The sequence below is a fragment of the Harmonia axyridis genome, chromosome 4 (genome assembly GCF_914767665.1).
Source record: "Harmonia axyridis chromosome 4, icHarAxyr1.1, whole genome shotgun sequence".
Taxonomy (NCBI): Eukaryota; Metazoa; Arthropoda; class Insecta; order Coleoptera; family Coccinellidae; genus Harmonia; species Harmonia axyridis.
The window spans coordinates 44,713,853-44,740,299 of record NC_059504.1 but is presented as its reverse complement, the minus strand read 5'-3'; the positions used below and the strand labels follow the sequence as shown (position 1 = coordinate 44,740,299).

The following is a 26,447-nucleotide window of genomic DNA, read 5'->3' as shown; positions in this document are numbered from 1 at the left end:
CTAGGAATGAATGGAAAAAATTCAAGGCTTCTAAAAAAGAACTATTCCAATGCTTCAAATTCAAGTTCCATTTTTGATGAACAAACCACAAAGAATTATTCAATTAAAAGTAAAATCGTGCTGTAAAATCACTGAGGAAAATCTCCAATTATTCTGAAAAATTTCAAATGAATAATTGAAGTAAGCAGTCGAATTTTTTCCATTCAATTCTACAGAGAATAACACTAATTGACAAGAATTGGATAGTTAAAAATTACGAATCGCTGTTCTTGAGAAAAAGTTAGAAATGAGATTGATTACTACAACATTCTTTGTTCAGGCCAATTCATACATTCCCCTTGCCAATGAGAGGTTATATTGCATCGGAATATTATAAAATACGAAAATGAGATATTCCTTGGATAATTTTAAGAAAAAGAGTTCTATAAACAGTAAACACGGGTGTTTTCGCTGCAGATTGGGTGAAAAAGAACCAAAAGTACATAACTAATTTATTCATCACAGCTCACTAACTGAATTTTTATAATAATCTGGATTTTCTGACGATTAAGATAGAATTGTTTGAAATTTTTCTCGGTAGCAGACACGACGAAACTACAAGAAATCAAAAGTTTTGTACTGAATTAAAGCTTCTTTCTACATTTTTCTGACTACAAAAGTTCAGCAAAATAAAATTCTGGGAGAAAGAAGCAGCTGCTTCAGAAAAAAATCACCCTGTAGATTTGCATTCAAAATAAGCATATCACATGATGAAAACTTCAAATTGAAATATGCATGCCTAATTTGAGTTGAATATCTTGTGAAGGGAAGGTGCTATAAGAAAATAACTTGAAAACAAATCAAACTTTTACACCCTGTATTTCGAAAACAAATCGTTTGCAGTCCCATTTCTATAGAAAATATTTCTTAAAATGATCCGAGGAATCTGTTTTTTTCGTTTATAGCTTCAATTTAGGAACACCCCGAATACCAGTGGCTGGTAAAGAAAAAAACATTATGGACCATAAAAAAATTATAGGTCCAAATAGTTTACGTTAAAATCATGTAATATTTTTTGCTCCTGTGATTTTTCAGAGGAAAAAAATTCAAGGGGGACTCAAGCCCCCAGTCTAACGTCGCCACTTATATCAAATGAAGATTCAACATCACGAATTATTTTTGTAACCCACGTTCTTCATCATATGTATATGTATTAAATAAAATAATATATGTATTAAATAAAATAAATAAAAAAATAAATAAATTTACTTGACCAATAATATAATATCTTCAGATCTGAAGTATCTCAATCTCATTTCGTCTAAATTTATGAAACCTCATGATAGTTCGTTCTTCCATGAGATTTCAAGAAGATTGCCTATCAAAAACTTGATATCATTATTATAGAAAATATTATCTATCGAATATAGATACAGTGAGAAATCACAATCGCTGTTCTCACAAAGTGTAATAGTTTTTCGATCTTCGAGGACCAATTCAGTGTGATGACGATGAGTGAGGAATGATTATAGGTACCAAAATATCACACTTCGTGAGTTAAATAAGAAATTTTTAACTAGAAATATTTAACAACAAGATAATAGTTTTTCTGATAAAATTAGAGTTCTCGTAAAAAATGAACAAATATATTCAGGTGTCTCGAATTGAATGTTAAGGCGGACATGCGCATTGAAAAGAATGAGAATTCTTAATTAAAAGCACCAATATATTACACTCCCATTCTATTTTATCAATGAATTTTTTTCTCAGAAAAAAGAAAATCGATACTCATTCTTCTAAAATTCTTTTTATATTTTTGTAAAACTGTTTGGCTATTGTGCAATATTGTATTAGTATTAGAAAGAAATTGTTAATTTACTAAGATGATTCGTGTAGCTTCACTTAACTGTCAATATTCATACTCTACCCAAACTACTTTTCATGCAGAATATCGATTATCAGTTTTTTGAAAAGACCAATCTTGCATTCGGATTCTCAACACCTTATATACGATATATTTGAGATTTTTTCCAGAGATGTTATCGAGTTTCAACAAAGCTTAAGATCTAAATAGTCCATAATTTGAGTTCAATAACTTCATTCTCTAATGTTCGAAGTCCTGAACGATTTTGATCAAAATTGGAAACAACGGTTTGGAATCGCAAGCGTACAAACATATGAGGTATTTCCAAAACAAAGCTTTCCAACTGTTCTGAAGAAAAATATACACGATCGTTATAAACGTTGCAAAACAATTCGATAAGATTTATCTCGAATTGGGACAATATATTCCCTCAAATCGATGTTTGTCTTATTGAAATTGCGGCAGTTAATTTCGAATACTTTTTTTTGGAAGAAGTTTTGGTCTCAGTAAACCAGTACGTAGCTACGAGTTAAGGTATTCTTAATTAAGGTTAGGTTATATAAGGTTAGGTAGGGTTAGGTGAGGATCGGTAAGGATATGGAAATTTTCAATGATCTTTCTTAGGTAGAAGGAGGAAAGATTTAATAGGGATGGGGGATCTCTCGACATACTAGAATTCTGTTGAAGGCCTTTGAAAGATTTGTTTCAATGGAATGGCCAAATTTGTCTTAATTGTACAGATACCCTGAAACATTGTTACAAAACTCCTGAAAATGTTTTTTTTTTTGGATATTGAAGAGAATACATCATCGCATTTCATTATCGTCGATAATAGCTCAGATATTCAGAAGAAAATATTTTGGACATGAAATTTTATAAATATTCGAAATGATCGTTCCCAAACCTTTCACTAATGATTCCGCTATTTGATTAATATGTAGTGAAAATCATTTTGAGTTTGGTGTTTGAAATTCGGGAAATTCTGTATGATTATGCCTTATCCAATAACTATAATACAGACGCAAATATTGCGCAAAATATTTAAAAACCATCGTGCCAAACTGTTTCTTCACCTCATTGTTGTTACAATACACCCTGGAAAGAGGCTTCTTTTCTTATGAGAATTATTCTAGATTCATTGGAATTCTTAAACAGATTGAAATGAAGTATGGAATGCCTCAATTATCTCGGAAACTGATTGGACGATTTTGTACGATCTTATGATACAAGACCACCGCCAGACATTTTGGCGCCCCAGCAAAATGAAATTTCGCCGCCCTGATTGCCTAATTTATCTGAATATTCTTTGAAGGAGCTTCTTTTTTTCCCTACGGCACTCTATAAGTTTATAGTAAAAAGAAGACGTAGTTCTTAAAGGTGTACGTATTTTTATTGGCTCTTAGTAATTTCATTATTTTACTAAAAAGAGTGGCATAACATATTTGTGTCAAAAAACATGTCTCGTTTTATTAACTGACTGCGCCCCTAAAATTTGCCCCCCGGCAAAATGTCCGGTTTGCCGATCCTGGCGACGGCCCTGTTATGATATAGCCGATTTATGATGGTATTTTCATTGTTGTCAGATCTTCCTTCCTTCCGGAAATTTGTTATTTGAAATTGATCACCCTGTATATTTTTTCTTTTTAAAATAATTTAGAAAAAATGAATATTTTTCATGTGATGTTCGGAGTTTTAGCTGCATTTACATATTAACATTGTATTCACCTATGATCGAATGAACTGCTTAAATTTGAATAATCATCAAATGTTTGTTTAATGTTAGAGGAATCTTCATATTTGAGTTTGAGAAAAATTAGGAATTTTGTGTAATATACAGTAAAGGCAATTACATAATTACAGCAGGGCAGATGTATTGATTTAACTCCGAAATCATTGCATTTAATTATAGGGAACATAGCATGGAAAATATTCAGTATTTTTTAAAAATTTGGAAAGTCAAAAATGGTCCATTAGAAATAACAACGTTCATTATTATTCTGGAGAAAGCGAAGATCTGACAACAATGTAAATATCACCATAATATTGGCCATATTACAAGATTCTTGCAACACCAAAATCTATTAAATCATGCAATTCATCTCAGAGATTATTGAGGCGTTCCATACTCAAAACTCACCCTGTATTTCATTCAAAGATGTAACTCTTCTCTAGTGAGCTAATGGGTAGGTGGTACAAACGACGAAATAAGACACGATAACTAAGAAACATGTCTCTTATTTGTTTTTGGTAAGAAGGTAACCATTTTACGTTTATATTTTACCAGTCTCTAGATAAAAGTTCTCTAAATTACCAAATTTTTGATTTAGATTCGGATAAAAACTATACAGGGTCATTCCAAATCAGACGTGAACCTTGGAGGACGTCTTAGTATGACTCGTTTGATGTTATTTGAGCCAATTTAGTGGTAACTAAAAATCAATAGATTACGAGATATTTCATTTCTTGTGATTTTTGGAAAATTTCTCACCTTACTTCATTTTTCGTGAATTTTTTCTACGTTGACCAAATTTGGTTATAATATTGGATTAGCGAGAAGTCTAGATTTAACACCGTTAAAATAGGCGAAGCAGCGAGAAAAGTGAGAGTGAATTTGAAGCGGAAAGTAACAAGAAATAAGAAGCAGGGCACGTGCTTGAATAAGGTATGGTGGGAGTCATTTCAAACATAATTTATGAATACATTAAAATAAAAAATATTTGATTCATTACTTTCCTTCCTTTGCTTCTTTTCCTTCTCAAATCAAAATCTGTTGAAACAAAACTAGTGCCGGCATTCTAACGAAAACTTTTTTAGAAGATGAAGAAGGAATTTGGAAGTGTTTAGAATAATTTTGTAATGAATAAATTGTGGAATTTCGAAGTTCCAGGTGAATTTATATTAAAAATTTACTATTCATTTCTTCATATACCAAGTTCATCATACTAATTCTTATTCAACATCTAATGCAGCATAGTTTTGCCTTTTTTAAACATATAATACCCTTTTTTGATGAAAATAATTCAAAATTCAAATCAAACTTGGACAACGTAGAAAAAATTGACGAAAAATAAAGTGAGGTGAAAATTTTTTTAAAAAGCTCAAGAACTCAAATATCCCTGAAACTGTTGATTTTCGGTTATCAATATAGGTGTATGGCTCAATCCACAGCAAATGAGTGATACTAACACCTCCTCCAAGTTTCACGTCTAATTTGGAAACACCCTGTGTAGTATATTTATGTTCGCCAATGATGACATGAAAAGTTTCATGGTGAAAAAAAAGCTCATTTCCAGGGAATCGAATCACGTTGTTGGTGAAGAATCAATTGAAAATATAAGCTAATCAAAAGTTCCGTGATAACTTAAATACTATATACGCTATATGAGAGGCAACTGATCAAATCTATTTCAACTTCCGTTAATCTATCGACTCCCCAACGTGATGGAACTTCAAATGATCACTTCTCCTTCCTCCAAATCCTCCATTTCCTCCCACAAAATCTCTTGGTCTCATACTTGCACCGGACTCTGTGACTTGCTCTTCTTCTTCGTGACGAACTGGTCGATGGTGGTGCATTTTGGTCCTTCCTCCGGGCTGTAGGACCAGCGGACTTTCTCCTTGACGGGCTTCTCGTCCGGTGTTTTGCTTTTTCGAGTTTTGACAAACTCGGTAACTTTTTGTCACTGGATTTCGCAGAAAGGCATCTTTCCTGTGTCCTTAGTCGTGTCCGTGTCGCCAGCGTTGCTGAACTCGTCTCCCTTGGGGCTTTCAGCGTTGTTTGTGCCTCCCTGGCTGCAAGCAAATTATACAGGCGTGTCAGTAATTTTACTCAGAATTTTTCTGTTTTATTCTTCATCACATTCAGTTTTTTGAAATAAATAATTTATTCATTTACTGCTGATGATAGCAACTGAGGGTTAACATAATAATGATTAGATTTCGATACATATATACTAACTGACAAAGAAACTGCAACACCCAGAAGGAGCTGTTTAAATTTTTTTTTTTTTTGGTAAAACCTAGATAGTAGGTATAGTAAGAAGTAAATGATTGAAATTTGGAGAAAAAAACGAAGAATTTACAATTTTTTCAAATGAATTTATTAATAATGTAGGATCCAGTTATTGTTCCCTGTAAATAATTGATATGGCCAACCAGATGCTTGGAGACCTATTAGTTTCTTCAAGTGTCGAGAGCATGACAGTTTCAATGAATTTACAGGGAACGAATTGTTATTGTACATATAATGTCAAAAGGGTGTGTTATTCTTCGAGGTGTCGAAGATATGTCATGGAGTTGTAAATCTTGAGAGATTTATTGGGGGGTTGGGAAAGTTCGAGGACAACACGGTTGTACCAGATGTGTCACATCTGTGTATCAGGTTCTAGTCCTTCGAGAATATTCGATTTCCAGGAATCCGCGAAGATCTTTGTGTGCGGTACGGCAAAGCTCTTATTGGACTAGGAGATGGTACTTTTCCTAAGGGTGCGGTCAAGCCGGAGGGAGGGAAGGATGTTCAGAGTGAACGGGGTAAGTTGCGGTCAGGGGACGAAGTAAGTTCGAGTCGAGAGTCAGTTCAAGGCAAGTCTAAGACGAGTCAAGTTCAGTCGGTCAACTCAAGACGTAAGACGAAAAGACGGTTTGCGGACAAGATTAAGACGAGTCGCGAACGAATCAAAGACGAGACGACCGAAACTTGTAATAAGACAAAGACGTGAAATATCGAAGATGACTCGAGTAATTAACATTAGAGTTAAAGACGAAATTCAGTACCGTAGTGAGAAACTTGTAATTAAGACGTAATTAAGATCTTCTCAATACTGAGTTTGTACTGTATAAGTGTGGCTTTGTAAATAGATGTAAATAATTCAAAAGCGTTTAATTATTACAAATCCGATAAAGTCACGGAGAAAAAGACGAAAGGCCAGGTAATCGAATCATACCTCAAGACGATCGATTAACCAAGCCTACAATAATGTATTTTTCCACCGCTATTATCTATACACTCTCCAACACGTCTCGGAATTGATACAATAAGATGGTCTATTTCTTCTTAAGGGATACTATCCCAAGCTACCTGTACTTCATGTCTCAGAGCCGCCAAAGTCCGTGGGGGCTGAGGTGAATTTCTAAGCCTTCTACCCATGATGTACTAAACAAGCTTTATGGCCGAAAGATCGGGGGATCTGGGCGGCCATGGCAAAAGATTTACATGGATCGCTTCGAAAAAGTTTAAATTAACTCTGACAACATGAGGTCGGACATCATCTTGCTGAAATATTGGATTCGCGAGCCGATTAAGGTGAGGGAGAACATATGGCTCCACTATTTCTTGAAGGTAACGCAGTGCTGTCATGTTCCCTCGAATAAAGACTAAAGGTGACCTACTTGCATGTGCAATAGCACTCCATACCATAACGCCTACTGTCCGGTGTACATGACACTCAACATCAAACTGAGGTTTACATCTTTCTCCCCGACGTCGTCTAGCCCTTCTTCGGCCATCATGTGCACCCAAGGAGAATCGAGATTCATCAGAAAAAACAACCTGATGCCATTTCACATTCAAATGTTGACGTTCTCTGCACCAATCGTTGCCGGCGATGCTCCACCGTTAGAGGTAACACAAGATAGGGTCGATAATGCTGCAGTCCAGAAGACCTTATCCGGCGGTGAACCGCTCGGGCAGTTATAGAATGGCCTTGTTCTCCTAAACATTCATCAGCCAAAGATCGAGTTGACGCAAATCGGTCTCTAATGGCCATAATTCTTAGACGACGATCTTGAACTTGATTTGTGCCCCTTCGACGACCGGTGGCTACTCTTCTTCGATTTTGGGCATTATCAAACCAAGCTTGACAACATCTCACAACAGTAGTTGGATTTCTGTTTATACGGTTAGCGAATGACAACCCCGCCTCCCGTAGACCAATAATTCGACCTCTTTCGAATTCATTTATCTGGTAATAAATTCTGCAAACACGTGCTCTAGGAATTCTAACAACAACTTAACATCGACTTTGGATCTCCTCGGTTTGTAGTAAAATAAAAAAAAACTTGCAAAAAACGACTACAATATTTAAATAACAAAAATTGTTTACATGAAAAAACCACGAATCTTTTCTCCAAATTCAATCATTTACTCCTTGCTATACTATCTATGTTTTACCGAAAAAAAATTAAAGAGCTCCTTCTGGTTTATGCAGTTTCTTAGTCAATTAGTATATTATTGTCTGCAAACCCTCTAAAGCATCAAAGATTGACAATTCTCGTTACACCATATGAGAATTTTTTGATTCACTGATAATAAAATGATGACTGAAACTCACCTTATGGAGCCAGGGGGGCACATTGATTGTCATCTAAGCGCGAGGGTAGATACCATAGGCGGCCTGCTAGGCTTATTTTCCAAAATTCTCTCGATTTCAGTTATGACGTTCGTGTTTAACTTCGGCACGATCTGAAGAGCTTGGATGCTGTCGTACAACTGCTCTGGTGTGCTCGCCCCAAGGAGCAGGCTTTGAACGGATTCATTCTTCAAGCACCAGGCTATGGCGAGCTGAGTTATCGAACATCCCAACTTGTCTGCCAAGACGCTGAGATCTCTCATTCTTTCACACTGACGTCTGGTATCGTCCGGTTGAATTTTTTCTTTTACCCATCCAAAGTTCTGCAAAAGCGTTTGATAGATCACATAACATTGTTTTTTTTCATTATGGAAGATGTATTTGGTCCATTGACAAAAAACTCAAAAGAGAAACCGTTTCCTTTTTGGTATATTTCATTACTGAGTCCTAATGACAGGAAACTTACGCTTCAGACTGATGTAACAGTATACTGTTTGAGCAAATATTGACGACAAAGTTAAAATGTATCATATAACAAGACTCTATTTTCAGTAGGTAAAACATGTTGATGATCCTGATTATATCAGCGTAACTTACAATATCTTTCAGAGGCCCAGTCTCATCTTCATTCCAAGAGAAAGATCTGTATTTGTTCTTGAAACTGGCTCTTGCAAATAGTTGCATCGTGCCTTCATCTTTTCCTTGGGACATTCCCATGGATATAGGTGACCATGCCATCAAACCTGAAGAAATATTTTATGTGAATAGACCATAAAATTGAGAATAATTTCGACTTATAAATCTGTTTTAAGTAACAATAGTAAAAAATATTGCCTAAGGAAATAATGATGAGTGATTTATAGTTTCTTTTGCATCTTGAATCACCAAATTTCTCTTATTAACAATAACAAGAAAACAAAAGAATAAGTAACGTATTCAGTGGGGGCTCGTGTTTTCATAGACGAATAAAAATGTAATTATACCACTAATGTTTTTACTTAGCCAGCAAGATATAAGTGCATGTATAACTAACAATCCAGTAATGGTGAATTCAATAATTATTATAATGTTATGAACTGAAATTTATACTCAGTGAAAATTGAATGTAGTATATCTGTAGAAATCTGAAGCACAGTAAGAAACAACGTGGAGGTGTAGAGTTCTCTTGCTGAGGGATTAAGTTAAGGAACAACGTAAAAAATGAAGAATTTCTCATGAGAACAGTAAAATCAATGATATTCCTAAAAGTGAACAAAATAATCAAATTCAACATAACATACTAAGAAAAATGAATGAGTAAGAGAAGGAAGCAATCAAATCAGAAATTCTATTCCAACGTCGATCGTCTAAACTTTTCAACCTAAATCGCTGTCGAAAACTTACCTCCTTCAAGTGTCAGCTCTGTTTTAAGCTGCGATCACAAGAGCGAAATTCTACTCGCGAAAGTGACTCGCGAAATTTACTCGCTTCGAGTTAAATTTCGCACTACGCAAAACAGAGATTTTTATGAAGCTACATCATTGTTCTTGCCAACAAACCATCAACTCTTGAAGTGTTATAAGCCAATATTCAAGTCACCATTGACGTCATACGGCCAGGTTGGTTGGAAAAAGTAGTGAAAAATTGGACTGATCTAATAGACTATGAAACTCTCAGCCGCGGCGGACATATGCCGGAAATCATATATAACAAAATACCATGAGATTATAATCATAAAAAATCATTTCCAAAAATATTTCTGTCTTGTATGATTAGTTGAAGTTCTCAAACTCATAAAAATCATCATTTCTTAATCACAACTGAAGTACTATTTTTGACCGATTTTTATATTCGAAGGATTCTACTCACCAACGCCAATCTTGTTGTAAAGTTCTGGCATATAAAGTTCAGATTTTTCCCTGCAAAACATGTGGTATTCGGTTTGTTCCACTATTGGAGTAACACAGTTGAACTGCCTGCAGTTCGTATATGCCTCCATAATTTCTACGGTGGACCACCTGGCTGTACCCCAATACATAACCCAACCTTGGGATATCACATAGTGCATGGCTCTGACCACCTCTGCAAATTGAGGAAGACGCTTCAATAGGATTGATGAAAGAAATAAGTAAATAACAATAGGAAGATGCAATAACTGCTGTTTCTCTGGTATTTTGAATTTTTGGTAGTTCTTTTTTATTTTTGTTATTTCTTTATATCTAACTGTTACTTTTTAATTGTTTTTCTTCTGATTATTCTATTAGAAGAAATATATATTTTTTCAATGAATTAATTTGGTTACTTGTATTACTGAATTAATCTTTTGTTTGTGCTTCTCAGTAAAGTCTCCTGTCATGATGAAATAAATGCATTGTACATTTAAAACTCTTGTAGAGACACAGCATAGGAGGAGGCATATCTAGGCAGGTACGTTTTGCAGCTTCATAGGGATTCAAGCTTTGTTAAATATCTATATTGGAAAAGTAACTGATCACCAAATGTAAATAAAGAATTAAGAAATAAAAAGAAAGAATAAATTTGTGTATAGTTGAAATTAAAAAAGATCTTCATGTTCAAATTCTAGTAATATTACGTATAAGAGAAGGAAATCTTGGAGAATGAATAACATTCAATACCTTCCATTGGACACATTGGATCTGCTTTATGTACCATAACAACATCTATATAAGACAACTGCAACCTCATGAGACTTGCCTTAATACTTTCTATAATGTGTTTTCTGGACAGACCTCGCTCATCTGACCTGAAAAGTTGAAATATTAGAAATTACCAATTGTAATTATGTTCACTAAATTATTCGAATTTTTTCAGTAGAACTACATCCTATATTTTCTATATCTTATATTATTACTGTAGCTCCTTATTTATTTTCAAACTGATATTTCCATGAATTTTAATGTATCCTTAAATGTTATCCCTTGATTCTGCTACGAATTCAGAAAACTCACCTCGTGCTCCAATATATTTTTGTTGTAACAATATAGGTTGTCCTTTTCCATCCTCTTCTTTGTAGAATTCTGCCTAGTTCAACCTCCGCTCTTGTTCCTTCAAACATATTCCAGATTAACTTCATGAAACCAATTCAAAAGATTGGATCCAAGCACACTTCCTAAGAAAATCCCAGAAACTTCAACTTCTACCCTCAAGAAATCTGTTTCACAATTTTGTTCTCGAAAGATATCAAGAATAACAAAAAAATTGTTTTCAGATGAAATAGTTCAGAAAAACAACTTGTTCATATTGTACTACTAGACCTTTCATTACATAAGGATATTCTTCAGAATATTGTATTTTTCTGCAATAATTTCTGTGGTATGAGAATTCGTGTTCTTTTTCTGAACCACTTTTTACTCTGTTTTACTAGGAGTTTTAGTTTGGAGGTATATTGTTTCAAATATTATTTATATAAAAGCACTTTTTATTTTTAGGGTCCAGATCACTTATTATATGCAATTATTCTTCAGAGTAAATGCCATTTTTAGAAGAATGTTCTAAATTGCAACCCTTTTCAAACAAGTGGTGACAAGTGGAACAGAATTGGTGAGGGTTGAAGTATCTACATTTCTTAGTGGAATTCTAAGAAACTATGGAAAAAGCATCTAGTCGCAATGATTATCAAGTATGCAAATAGTTAATCTGAAATCATTAAGATCATTTTCAATATGAACTTCAAGGAAAACTGTGTACACCAGAGAATGAAAAATTTCATATCTCAACAATATCTCTCGTCCCAAAGAAAAAATTCAAATTTTCAATTTTACTTTCGGTGAGTGTTTTATGAAGATAACGTAATTATCGTTATAGAATATCGACATTTCTCGCAGGACTCGCTTTGAAATCCTCTTTGAATATTTAGTAGAAAACGTTTATATTCATGAGGCCAATTTTCATAAGCACATTATCCCAAAATAATGAATTTCTTCCCAATATTTCGCCATAATAATGATTTCAGATTCAATTTAATGAACTTTTATCGGTTAAGGTGAGGGCTCAAGCATGCAAGAGATTTGAATAATTACCAGAATGTGCTTCGGATAAATCAAATAAGTTGATACCACTTTCAACTGCTAGTACAATGATTTGCTCAGCTTTTTCTTCTGTTACGCTAGGGCTAAATGTAGGCCATGTTCCTAAAAAATCGAATGCAATCCTAAGAACTACGATAATATTTTAACTCGTGCTTCTTGATTCTAAATATTAGATGATCTAGGATTTCTAATTTAGGGTCTCAGGGAAGACAAAGAAAATTTATCCTCTTTGTTCCATTGTCAATAGCATCGGTTAATAGAAGAGAGTGAATTTTGATTCTGAAGGAGTCACGAATAAAATACAAATTTGATACTATTATGATTTCGAAACGAATATCCCCGGATTCAAACTCCGTAATATAATAATTCGAGGCTTTATTGTAAAAAACTGGTTATACATTTATGATTCGAAGTATTGTCCATCGCTGGCCACTACTTTCTCACATCTTTCGAACAGATTACGAATCCCGCATTGAAAATACTGGTCATCTTTCGAAGTGATCCACGAATTGATCCAATCCTTCACTTCTTCATAAGACCAGAAGTGCTGGTCAGCCAGGCCGTGTTCCATTGATCGAAATAAGTGATAGTCCGAGGGAGCAACGTCTGGAGAATACGGCAAGTGAAGTAGGAATTCCCATTTGAACGTTTCCAAGTATGTCTGGACCACTTTCGCAACATGGGGTGTAGCATTGTCATGAACCCATTTTCCGTCTCCAGACACAATACGATTCAGAAATCCCTTCCGTCTTTGCCTTGCAATCAGCTGTTCACAAGCAAACAAACGCCGTTCAACATATCTCGGCTTCAACTCGTACGGTACCCAATTTCCTTGTTTCTGCATCATTCCCATGACTTTCAGGCGTTTTGAAATGGCTTGTTGCGTCACTTCCAATGGATCTGTCCATTTTTGTTGCGTTTGACACGAGTCTTGATCAGGTATTGCCTCCAATTCTGCATCTTCGAAAACCTTATCTCTTCTACCGCCATGCTGATCTTCGACATCAAAAGCACCGTTCTTGAAGCATTAAAACCACTTTCGGCACGTTCTTCCACTGATAGCGTCCTCACCATAGGTATTTGAGAGCATTCGATGAACCTCAGCCGCAGATTTCTTCATTTTAAAGAAACCTCCCGCAAACAGATCTGATGGAGTTGATATTTTGCTTGCATGTACACATTGAATAACAATTCCAAACTTCGTCCAAATTTCGTTTCGAAAGGCTAGTCAGAACTATAGAAAATTCAAGCAAAATATCGAAAACAATACGGAAGCACTGACGTGAAGTTAGAAGCTTTTGGGAGCTCGTTCATTAGTGCTCCAATTGGGCCATTCTAGACTTCATATTCCTGTATAGATGAGCGCACAGAAGCTTCTGACTTTATGTCAGGCTTTCCTCGAATTCAGAATCAATTTTGAAGGCTTGAATATTTCTCAGATACAGTACAGAAATCATTTATTCGTTCATATTTATTTCAAACGAATATGCTAGAAGTATTTGATCAAAAATTTAAAGGGGATTGAAAGCTTTTGCTGGTGTTTTAACCTAATAAAACCTTATCTTATTTTTGGGTGTTCCCCAGGCCTAATCTGTGACCTCTTTTATTTTCTTTATTTATTAATGACTTGCCATGTTTTATCGATCAAGGACGTAGTAAAATGTATACTGATGATGTAGCTCTGATGGTTTCAGGATGGACCTCTGAGTAGGTTGATATTTAGGTTGCCGTGGTGTGTGAGCTTTTTGATGTTTAGGCGAAGCTTATTTTGCACTGTTGCATCTGAGAAACTGCTTGGAGAAGTGTTTCTTGATTACTGTGTACTATAGTTTGGATTATTCTCAATGGCATAGAATATTTGTAGTTCAAAAAAGAATAATTCGGTAGCTCTTCACACTTAGACCATTGGATTCTTTTAGAACCATATTTAAAGCCAAATCATTATTGACGGTTCCTTCAATAAAATATTTGAGGTGGAGCTGTATCCCAGGGCTAGCCTGCATACGTTCTAAAGGTTGAGGCAATCAGTATAAAGTTAAAAATTCTCACACCTTACTTCTTCATTCAAAAAATCACTTCTCTATACAGCTCCAGTCGGGTTTAATGAGCTTTCTTCCAATTTGAAAGAAAAAAATTCAAATCAGCCATAAGGAAATAACTCTATGAAAGCGCATTTTACTGTTTTTCAGAATTTTCATCAAGTAGATGTTTTGTATTGTTGTCAATTATCAATTGTTATTGCGTGTTTACTTATTGTTATGAAGGGTGTTTTTTTTAGAGCTATAGGACTTTAAATTGCAATAAAACAACGATGACATGAATTTTATTTATCCGCAAGATAATCTTGTGGCATTACCTTTTAAATATGCTTTCTGGCATATGACCGCCACAGCTGGCTCGGATGTAGTCTAATCTGGACGTCCAATTTTCGATGACTTTTTCCAACATTTGTGGCCGTATATCGGCAATAACACGGCGAATGTTGTCTTCCAAATGGTCAAGGGTTTGTGGCTTATCCGCATAGACCAATGACTTTACACCAATTCACAGGTCCAAAACGTGAAATTAGGCGGTCACCAAACGTGTCTTTCAATAAATCGATTGTGGCACGAGCTGTGTTGCGCCGTCTTGTTGGAACCACAGCTCCTGGACATCATGGTTATTCAATTCAGGAATGAAAAAGTTAATAATCATGGCTCTATACCGATCACCATTGACTGTAACGTTCTGGCCATCATCGTTTTTGAAGAAGTATGGACCAATGATTCCACCAGCCCATAAAGCGCACCAAACAGTCAGTTTTTCTGGATATAACGGTGTTTAGACATTCACGTAGCCATTCAACCAGAAGTGCGCTTCATCGCTGAACAAAATAAAATGGAAGTAGTGTGCGATACGTATTCCGCATAGAACCATTATTTTCGAAATAAAATTGCACTATTTGCAAGCGTTGTTCAGGCGTGAGTCTATTCATGATGAATTGTCAAACCAAACTGAGAATAAATCACTTGACAGCTGTTAAATCGGTCGCCATCTTGAACAGTAATGCCAACTTAAAGTTATATACCTCGAAACAAAACACCCATTATATGTAAATTTATATTTATTCTATATTTGTTTTTATGTGGAATAAAAGATAATTCAACGACAAGTATATGCTTGAGTTCAATATGCCTTACATACAGTAAAGTTTATTATTATTATCAATATAAACAATGAAAAACGTTTAGGTGTTTCGAAAACGAGAAATTTTCTTTGCCTTGCTTACTTCACTTCAATCTTAAAAACTCGAAACGCTTAAGAAAACTCACCTAGCCCTATATTCGATACTCGAAGGCCACTTTTTCCAAGGTTCCTATATCTAAGGCCGGGGGTCACTGAGGTTTGCCTGTTTAGCTGAAGGGGGGCGGTGGGTACAGAATGGGACAATCCGCTGAGCAGCAATTGTTCCTTGGTGATGGTACCATCCTGTCTGTCGGCCAGAGCGCTCAAGGCACTACCAGCACTGAATTCCTCCATACAGTCCAGACTCGCTATGGGAGCTCTACACCTGCAAGGTCAAACATCGAGTTGGTTGGTGCAATTCTATGATATTTTTAGGTACTCAGCAATAAAGAAAGCGTTGGACAAAGCTGTGATTCAACCTATAAATTACATGGTTTTTATTAGAGATTTCATATTACTCAAACTTCTTGTCAGTCATGTTTGAAGTGGTCGAAACATAACAATAATTCACGATACGAATATAATATAGGATCTTTCAACTTGTGTTTTCAAACGTACAGTGCATCCCATTTTGGGCGAGACAGCCAGGTTTCTCGCTTGTTATTTAAGATAGAGCCTTGCGGTTTTCACGTTCCTGTCCTACTTTTTCGTGAAACTCAAGTTGATCTAATCAGATTTTGCATAACTGTTTCCGTTCAAGAGATACAGGGTGATTTTGGAAATTGATACTTTATCTCCGAAGTTATTAGAAATAATGCTGAGGTGAAAACTACGTCTGAATCAGAATTCTGCGTAGAATCCAGTGGCGTACTCAAAAAAATTTTTCGGGGTATGGTTTTGAAGATTCAACACAAACCTATATTTTTTTTAATGGAACACCATGTATATCATTATTTCGTTGAATTCCTTATTTTTTTCCCTTCAAAATGATGTATGATACTATGTAGGTAGGATGTTCAAAAATGTAAAAAAAACACTAAAACATCAAATTATGACGATTTTTTGTTAATGGGCAATGGATTTCCCATATAAAAGAAGAATCAATAATAATAACAATAATACATAGCGATGACAGCTAGATCAGATTGATTTTTTCCCTCTAATGTCTACTTGATAAAACAATGCTCCCAAATGCAGAGTAGCCATAATAACAACAAGGATGTTTGTATCATCAATGACCTACTACTTTTAAAATCAAAAGTAATAATCCTCTTATTGAAACATAGGAAATGCATGGCCCATTAACAAAAAATCGTCATTATTTGATGTTCTAGTGTTTTTTTTACATTTTTGAACATCCTACCTATATAGTATCATACATCATTTCGAAGGCAAAAAAATAACGAATTCAACGAAATAATGATATACATGGTGTTCCATTAAAAAAAATATAGGTTTGTGTTGAATCTTCAAAACCATACCCCAAAAAATTTTTTTGAGTACGCCACTGGATTCTACGCAGAATTCTGATTCAGACGTAGTTTTTACCTCAGCATTATTTCTAATAACTTCGGAGATAAAGGAGGGGTCCGAAAAGTATCAATTTCCAAAATCACCCTGTATCTCTTGAACGGAAACAGTTATGCAAAATCTGATAAGACCAACTTGAGTTTCACGAAAAAGTAGGAAAGGAACGTGAAAACCACAAAGCTCTATCTCAAATAACAAGCGAGAAACCTGGCTGTCTCGCCCAAAATGGGATGCACTGTACGTACCTATGTAACACACTTAAACCCTCGAATCCATCCATATAACGTAATTTGACAGCTGAAGCTTCGCTATTCATAAAAATATAGTCGTCAAAGGGTAACAAACAAGGATTTTTAATCAAATATACTGCAGTTGAATAGAGGAAAATATTCATATCATTTCCAGAACAGTCATAGATTGTTTAACCTAGTTTTAACACTTTTAACCTAGGGGGGCCAAGACTTTTGACAATGAGTGTATTACGGAAATTGAAAAAAAACTGGTCCAGAAAGACATCAATATGTTCGTGCCGGTCGTTTAGAAGAAAATATTGTTGTTGTGAGTAATAGTGTTGCCGCTGGCTCTCGTCAATTTTTCGACGTTCATAACAATTAAGAGTTTAATTTTTGAGTTAAATTGACACTATAATTACTGCCACAAGATCATTCCATGCGTCGAGATTTTGCCAATTAGAAACTGAAACGAAAAGGCAATTTCTCAAAAAACTAATTCTTTTCGGACGAAACCAATTTCGAGATCTGTGGCTAGGTACGTCAATAAACAAAACTGTCATATTTCAGGAAAGAGAAAAATCCTCGCGTTATCCAAGATAAGCCAACACATCCAGAAAGGGTCTGGTGGTGTGATTGGTCTGTACTTTTTCAAAATGATGCAGGAAAAGCCATATCCGTTAACGATATCAGATATTGCGACAATATCACAACTTTTTTCATGGCAATAACCAAAAAATTCCGATAGTCAGGCTGTAATTAAAGGACTGAGATCACATACCATCGATTCTAAATTGGTATTGGAGTGCCGAAGAAAACTTAATGAAATGGGTAAGAATAACAGGGTCTTTTTAGTCTGGGTTCCATGCCACTCGGGAATGAGGAGGCTAACACACTTGCCAGAAAAGGAGCACAAACTCCTTTCATCGGCCCGAAACCTTTCTATGGTGTAGACAAATGCACCTACAAGAAAGAGTTTCAGGAAAAGGAGGTAACCGAAAGTGAAAAACTCTGGCGGAATCTTCCTGGTCTGGATCACTCCAAAAAGTTTCTTCTAAACTTTGACTCCACAAGATCTAAGAAGTATCTGGATCTCAGTAAAAATATGCTACATCTCCTCACTGGACTCCTCACAGGGCATTGCCGCCTTAGGAAACACCTCATGAGAATGGGTCTTACAGAAAATGACGAGTGCAGATTCTGTGGGGAGGAGGAAGAAACTTCGGATCACCTGGTGACGGAATGCCTCCTTGGAGCCATCCCAGATATTGGAGTTCATCAGAACTCTGGAACTGGAAGGCGAGCTGTAGATCACCTTATGGAGAGAATAGCTCTGATGGGGGGCACAATAGACCATTAGGTCACAGTGAAACGTAACCTCCTTAATTAAATCTAATCTAATCTAATGGCAAAAACTGGAAAATATTGATACCGAGGACATGTGGTTTCAACAAGATTGTGTTAACAGTTATACTGCTACATACAAACTGTCCAAATCGTGTTATTTCCAGATTTCCTAGAATTAGTTTTGAGTTTCCTATGATTTGACACCGTTAGACTTCTTTCTCTGGGGCTATGTGAAAGCGCTGATTTACAAGAATAATCTTCGAAATGTTGATACATTGAAAGCAGAAATTATTCAAGGTATTGGTGAGACAGAGTCGCAACTATGGCAAAATGTGCATATCATGATGAAGCAATTTGTTGAAGAATCGAAATGGAAATTGTTTTGGGTACTTGTCAGGTTAAGGATTAGTACGGAAAAACTCGATAAAAGAAAAAGATTCCATCAAGATATTAGGAGTTAAGACCATGGAAGATCAATATCAAGTCGATGACCGACGATTCTTGGAGCCTCCTTAGTACACTCCATGCTAGAAAGTATATAAAGGGACATTTTTTAAGTGATAAGTATATAATGTATATAAATTTCATAACAAATACTCAATCCATGTGTTTTTTTTCAAACAGGCGATAGGAACGAGATATCATAGAATTCCAAATGCAGCATATCTCAACAAATAGATCTGATAGACAAATCAGATAGGCTATTTCTGATTATGCACCCAAAATTCAAACAAGAGCAGTTAGAAAATCGCAGCAGCAAAATTGGGAATGGGCAAGGATTAGGACCATTCAAGTATTCAGAGCGGCTGTCAATAAAGTAATGTGGACCAATGTGATTGCCAACATCCACAGAGGATAGGCACCAATAGAAGAAGAAGAAGCACCAAAATGTCTATTGGCCTGAATTATTATTCCTATTCGGATTCAGAAGATCAAGTCTTCCTCTATTGAGTTAGAAATCAATTCGTATGTCGTTTTGTACTTCAATATGTTTTTCGGTATTAAAATATTGGAGCATCAATTTAAACCTCCTTCAGATTTTTTATAACAGTGGTAAAATGTCTGTTACAAACGGGGTAATAAATTTTGGTGCTGAATTTCATTCTTGATTTATTATATCAGATTATTCAGAAGATTCAGATATTAACTAACCGAGATGGATGCAAGAGCAGAATTGGATGGATTTAAAGGCGTTTAATCAAGAGAACTACTAAAATATAGTCGAGTTTCAAGTATAAAATAGCGAGCAATAAAGTCGAAGACTAGAGAATGACGGATAAGCTTTGAAAGTAGCATTTCCACAGCTCGGTAATAACATTTCAGAATAATCAATTTTACTACTTAGAATGAAGGGGCATATGAAACAGTCCAGTCGAATATTAAGGCGAGTTTTTGCAGAATACGCTGAGGCTGCTCAATTTTTAGGATGAAGGGGACATCTTGTGAATGCAATTTTATGAGGGTACAATCTCCCAGAAATCAGGGGCAACCATTTGAATAATATAAAATGCCAATAGGAGTGGAGAGACATAATTTCTAAAAGTTTGAAACTTGTTTGGAAACTTATGCTAAAAAAATTCCGTTAAGCTTTCTTTCAATGTGAAAATCATAGAAAGTGATAGGTGAAGAGCATTATGTGGTCAAGTATCTAAATAAATTTCAATTAATTCGATTCAAATTGCTTTTCTTCCATTTCTAAACAGTAATACTGTCTTTGTTCAATTATAAGCACGCCACAAAATCTCAACGTTTGTAGAGTTCATTTTCTCTTGAACCCTTTGGCTGATTTTAGCAATTTATTTTTCGAATTGTAGCTTGATTCCTCGGAAACATGTTTGTTCAGATTGTATTTTTTAATACAGGGGTGAACAAAAAAAATTAAAAATAAGGTTTTATTCAGAACAATCTGTGGATTGATTCGTTGACTATGAGATGGTATTCGACCACTCAAATATAGTTTCATCTTTTCCGAACATTTTCTATCCTTATTTATCGCGATATCTTAATTTTGAGAGACATAACAGTACTTCATATGGTAACATTGTTCAACAAAAAAATAATATTTTGAATCAAAAAGCTCATAAAGTTAATTTCAATTGATTCACTCAACCAAAAGTGTACTTAGATAAATTCCATGGAATACATACTCCATTGTTTTTATGAATAATAATTTTTTAACCAATGGACATCAGAAACATTGAATTAATACAATGCAAAGTAGTTGATGAACTACTTTGCACTACTGAACATTGTAATGATCGAATCAATTGCATTGAACCAATGTTCAGTTCATTGCCTTTTTATCAATAATGTACTACTGTTCATTGAAATTTTCCGAAGGAGTTAATGTACGACTTTATACATATAATGCACCAAATTTTATATCCAACTTCATCGAAACAACAAATAGTTTATCAGCACAGATATACTTTAAAGAATGAAATTTCATTATATTGACGAAAAACTACATTGTATCAATGAAATCAAGTTAAAACTTGCCATTCTTCAATAGAATGAACACATTTCTGACGTTGTACTGAAACTATTTGAAAAGCTGAAGTTTTTGTCAAATTTAATATAAGCCAATGAATGAAAAGATGAAATGTTCAGAAAAGGTGAGCCTCCCCTGATATACTAACTGACACAGAAGGAGCTGTTTAAATTATATTTGTTTTTGGTAAAACATAGATAGTATAGCAAGAAGTAAATGATTGAAATTTGGATAAAAAACGAAGGGTTTACAATTTTTTCTAATAAATTTGTTAATAATGTTTTGTCCACCGCGATTATCCATACACTCCCCAACACGTCTCAGCATTGATGCAATAAGATGGTCTATTTCTTCTTGAGGGATAGTATACCAAGCTACTTGTGCATCATGTCTCAGAGCCGCCAAACTCCGAGGGGGCTCGAGTAAATTTCCAAGCCATCTACTCATGATGTCCCAAACATGCTCTATGGGCCAAAGATCGGGGGATCTGGGCGGCCATGCCAAAAGATTCACATGGGTCGCTTCGAAAAAGTTTAAACTAACTCTGGCAACATGAGGTTGGGCATTATCTTGCTGAAATATTGGATTATCGAGCCGTTTAAGGTAAGGGAGAACATATGGCTCCACTATTTCTTGAAGGTAATGCAGCGCTGTCATGTTACCTCGAATGAAGACTAAAGGTGACCTACTTGCATGTGCAATAGCACCCCATACCATAACGCCTACTGTCCGGTGTGCATGACGCTCAACATCAAACTGAGGTTCACATTTTTCTCCCCGATGTCGTCTAAGCCTTCTTCGGCCATCATGTGTACCCAAAGAAATAGAGATTCATCAGAAAAGACGACCTGATGCCATTCCACATTCCAATGTTGACGTTCTCTGCACCACTGTAATCGTTGCCGGCGATGCTCAACCGTGAGAGATGGGATCGATAATGCTGCAGTCCTAAAGACCTTATCCGGCAGTAAACAGTTTGGATAGTTACACAATGGCTCCTAACCACTGATCAGCCAAAGATCGAGTTGTTGCAAATCGGTTTCTAATGACCGTAAGTCTTAAACGTCGTAAGTCATTTGTGCCCCTTCGACGTCCGGTGCCTACTTCTTTTCGATTTTGGGCATTTTCGAACCACCCTTGACAACATCTCATAACAGTAGTTAGCGATTTCTCGAAATGACAACCCCGCTTTCCGTAGACCAATAATTCGACCTCTTTCAAATTCACTAAGCGGCAATAAATTCCGCGTACACGTGCTCTAGGCATTCTAACAATAACTAAACATCGACTTTGAATATCCTTGAACAGCTGGTTTGTTGTAAAATTCAGAAAACTTGCAGAAAATAACTACAATATTAAAGTAACAAAAATTGTTCACATGAAAAAACCTTCACGATTTTTTTCTCCAAATTCAATCATTTATTCCTTGCTATGCAGTTTCTTTGTCAGTTAGTATATAATGCACAAAGTTTTATATCCAATGAATATTTCATGAAAACAACGAACACTCACAATCAATTTCAGAATCCTGATATTGATGAACAAGGATTCAGTACAGATTAAGAATGAAATTTCATTAAAATGACGAAAAAGTGCTTTGTATCAATGAAATCAAATTGATGATTGCCATTTTTTATACACATTTTTGACAGTGTACTGAAACTATTCCATTTGTGTTATTGTTCATACCAAACGAATTTTTTTTTTGTATACTGTTGTCACGACGTTCAAGGAAGAGAATTTTTGTATTATTTTTTCAGAACTAACAGGCGAACCTCTAGTGAGCCTCTATCATCGTGTTTATTTGCAATATTTATTAGAATATTATATTAGGTTGTGTTGAAAGCAAATAAACTTTATTATTATTATTATTATTAGAAGAGCTGTAGTTTCTGTCAAAATTAATATATCGCGATAAATATAAAGATGAAAGGTGAGACAACATTTGAGTGTTCTGTCACCGATTCACTTTCAATTTTTTTGTTAACAAGGAATAAAGTGACTGAGGACGGTATTTGAACATTTATGTTCTCAAGGAATCAAGCTGAAATTCAAAAAATAGGCGAAATGGTTCAACGGAAAATGAACTATAAACTTTATGGAGTCCGGTCCCCTAATTATGCTGGTGTGAATAGATCTTATCATGAATTCAATTATGAAAAACTTTCCTTGGATTAAGAGTTTGTTTTAATTGTTGATCTATTGATTACAACTATTTGCTACACGACGTTGATAAAAACATTGAGAAAGGATTTCAGTCCTTACTGCCTAGAATCAAATGATAAACAATTAAGATTCCTTCAAATACTCTCTAATAATCGAAAATAAATACGAATACAAATATCGAAATATTCATTTTGTCAACGCATAATTCACTCACCTCCAATTTTCTCTTAGATAAATGAAAATATAAAGCACACATCACCTCTAGTCTCGGTTTAACCTTATTGAGAATAATAACGAAACTGCTCAATTCAAAACACGACTGTTATCAATTATAAATTGTTTTAGTGCCATTTCGTTCTGGACAGTTAAGCATGTAACTAACTACAAGGTTCAGATACAGAGGTAACTAACACTAATATCGACCCGAGTAGCTTTATATGCATTCAAATATTTTATAAGTATTCATTCGTGTAACATGGAAAAGGACAAAGTAAATGGATCGAAGAATTATTAATGCTTGGTAGGAGAATGGGTAGCTAGTTTGATGATTATACGTCCATCGTTTTAAGGAATCGATAAAGAGGATGTCCATCAGTAGAACTCACTGTCTAATAATCGACTTTTTTCAATATAAAATTATGCAGGATGTGATTCTAAAGGTCAAAATAGCTCGAATGGAAAAAGGTTGTAACCCTAATATTTAGATACTAATGAAAATATATAACTTCGAACCTATTGGACCAGTTTTTGCGATGAACGATATTGTATTTAGTACACTCATGGTAATAAATATTTGGACTTTCATGATTATGTAGATAGGCGTACAATTTAGCTTCCGCCGTTTTTTCGAAATTACAGACTTTATTGTGAAAAAAAAGCTGGTCAGCCAGGCCATGTGTCATTGATCGAAAAAAGTGATAGTCCCAGCGAGCAACGTCTGGAGAATACGGCAGGTGGACTTGGACTTCCTGAGTATGTCTTGACCACTTTTTCAACGTGGGCTCGAGCATTGTCATGCTGTAAAACCACTTAATCATGTCGCTCATTGTATTGCGGTCTTTCTACACGGCTGGAACGCATTAATTGCGTTCGATATCGATCGCCTGTGGCTGTTTCAGTTGGTTTTGACCACTCATAATACACTACACCGTGCTGGTCCCACCAGATACTGAGCATGAACTTGGATCCGTGAATATTCGGTTTGGCCGTCGACGTGGAAGTATGGCCGGGATATCCCAATGGTTTTCTGCGTAATAAACCCATTTTCTGTCTCCAGTCACAATGCGATGTCAAAATGCCTTCCGTCTTTTGCTTTGCAAGCAGCTGGTCACAAGCAAACAGACGCTGTTCAACATATCTCGGCTTCAACTCGTAAGGCATCCAATTTTCTTGTTTCTGAATCATTCCTATGGCTTTCAGGCGTTTTGAAATGGCTTGTTGCGTAACTTCCAATGATCCTGCTAATTCTTGTTGCGTTTGACATGCACCAATTCTGCATCTTCGATAACCTTCCCCCTTCCACCTCTATGCTAGTCTTCGACGTCAAAATCACTGTTTTTGAAACATTTATACCACTTTCGGCACATTCTTTCACTAATAGCGGCCTCGCCACAGATGTTTGAGAGCATTCGATGAGCCTCAGCCGCAGATTTCTTCATATTAAAGCAGAAAATTAAAACCTCCCGCGAATGATAAGAATTTGAGATTTTGAGTTTTCATAATAAATTCTTATTACAAGCCAAAATTTCAAGCCAATAACTCAATCAGAACCATAGAAAATACGGAGAGAATATTTCCATGGTTAAGGATACGATAAGATTGAAATTTGACATGTATGTAGATATTACTTATTTCAAGCTCCCTGCAAAATGTTATGTGAATATCATAATCAGAACCATAATAAAATCTGATAATTCAGTGACAACAGATACGTCCGAGTTTTGCGTGTATATACAGAATAGCAATTTGAAGCTTCGTGCAAAAATGCGTGTTGAAAGCGCCGTCATAACCATAGCAAATTCAAGCAGATAATTGAAAAAAAATGAGGAAAGCATTGAAATGAAGTCCGCTCTAGTTCCGGTATAGACTATCTCCCTGTCCTCGGCTGAAATGTTCCAATACAAATTGATTCTTTCTGCAATGTGCAATATGTATCTGATGATGAGATGAGGAATAACATTTGATGACTAAGGAAATCTACTTTCAAAATTTTTTTTTAATCTTCAACTTTTCCTCAACAAAATTGTTCCAATGAAGTGATAAATGAGATCGTGGTGAATATAGGTATAAATCTATTCTTCGAGTCATGTCAGTTTGCAGATTAAGTTAGTTATTGTATTCCACAATAATTGAACTTCGGGGACACATATTTTGAAACAAGAATTATAGACTTCCAACTTGTTTTAAACGACTGAAGACCCGACCAGATTGATATTTTGCGTTCAAACTTTCGTATTGATTGTGAAGTCAGAACTATAAGAAATTCAGGTAGAATATAAAAACAAAATAAGGAAAGCACTGAAGTGATCTTTAGATTTAGATTAAAGGGCCAGTTTCATAATCGAAAATAAAGTCTCATTTAGAAATTGAATAATAGAAGGAGTGAAGGGACACTCCAAAGCTTCCTTTAACCTTGAAATTGGAATACTGTTTTTTGGAAAATTGAGTCGACTTGAATTCTATTGATTAGAATAATGAAACACCGGATTTCTTAACTAATATATTGAATTTAGCTGTACAAGTTATGTGTTTTCAAGGTAACAGCTACGAGCGTACTGAATATGGTACCCCAATTTCCTGGGGATGTTTAGAGTCGCTTTGATTTTGCATACCAAAGCGCAATCCAGGTCCCTGATTGGTTCACGTCTTCGTTCCTTGCCCTTAGATGTGACTACTTCAGGATGACCATATGTAGCGCCAAGGATGTTCCTGTTCTGTTTTTAGCCCTTGCTGTACCTGCAGGGGTTGGTTTTTCGACCTAAATGCGTCTTTCTAAATATTCAACTGCCCGTAAAGTTCGCGTGAAATTCACTTGACTCAACAAATACGTTTCATTTCTGAAGGAGACTTTACTTTCTATTATGAAACTTGCCATAAGGGGAGTTTCATTGCACCGCAATCTTTTGGTATGTTGTGCCCCCATCATAGCATTCTCGCTAATTCTCGTCGTAGTTTACAGCTCGTCCTCCAGTTCCAGAGTTCTAATGAACTCTAGTATCTGGGATTGCTTGAAGGAGGTTACTTCTTCACTTCCACAAGTCTCTAGTCCAAACCATTTTTTGCATTGGCTAGTGATGGCGA

General features: G+C 35.5%; 1 protein-coding gene across 4 annotated transcripts in view; it reads right to left on the bottom strand.

Annotated features, from left to right (window-relative positions):
• Positions 1-1,161: 1,161 nt before the first annotated feature.
• The window catches only part of LOC123677436 (voltage-gated potassium channel subunit beta-2), a 121,208-nt gene continuing 95,922 nt past the window's right edge, over positions 1,162-26,447 (bottom strand). For 3 of the 4 annotated variants that reach the window (XM_045613940.1, XM_045613941.1, XM_045613939.1), the window contains 8 exons: positions 15,530-15,768; positions 12,210-12,320; positions 11,139-11,235; positions 10,806-10,933; positions 10,039-10,251; positions 8,788-8,933; positions 8,173-8,513; positions 1,162-5,635 (listed from right to left, as the gene is read on the bottom strand). In XM_045613940.1, coding sequence (XP_045469896.1) covers positions 8,202-8,513; positions 8,788-8,933; positions 10,039-10,251; positions 10,806-10,933; positions 11,139-11,235; positions 12,210-12,320; positions 15,530-15,768 — 1,246 coding nt within the window. In that variant the 3' untranslated portion in view covers positions 1,162-5,635; positions 8,173-8,201. Of the gene's footprint in view, positions 5,636-8,172; positions 8,514-8,787; positions 8,934-10,038; positions 10,252-10,805; positions 10,934-11,138; positions 11,236-12,209; positions 12,321-15,529; positions 15,769-23,361; positions 23,439-26,447 lie in introns of those variants that run through there. The other variant, XM_045613942.1, reaches the window with a different exon arrangement.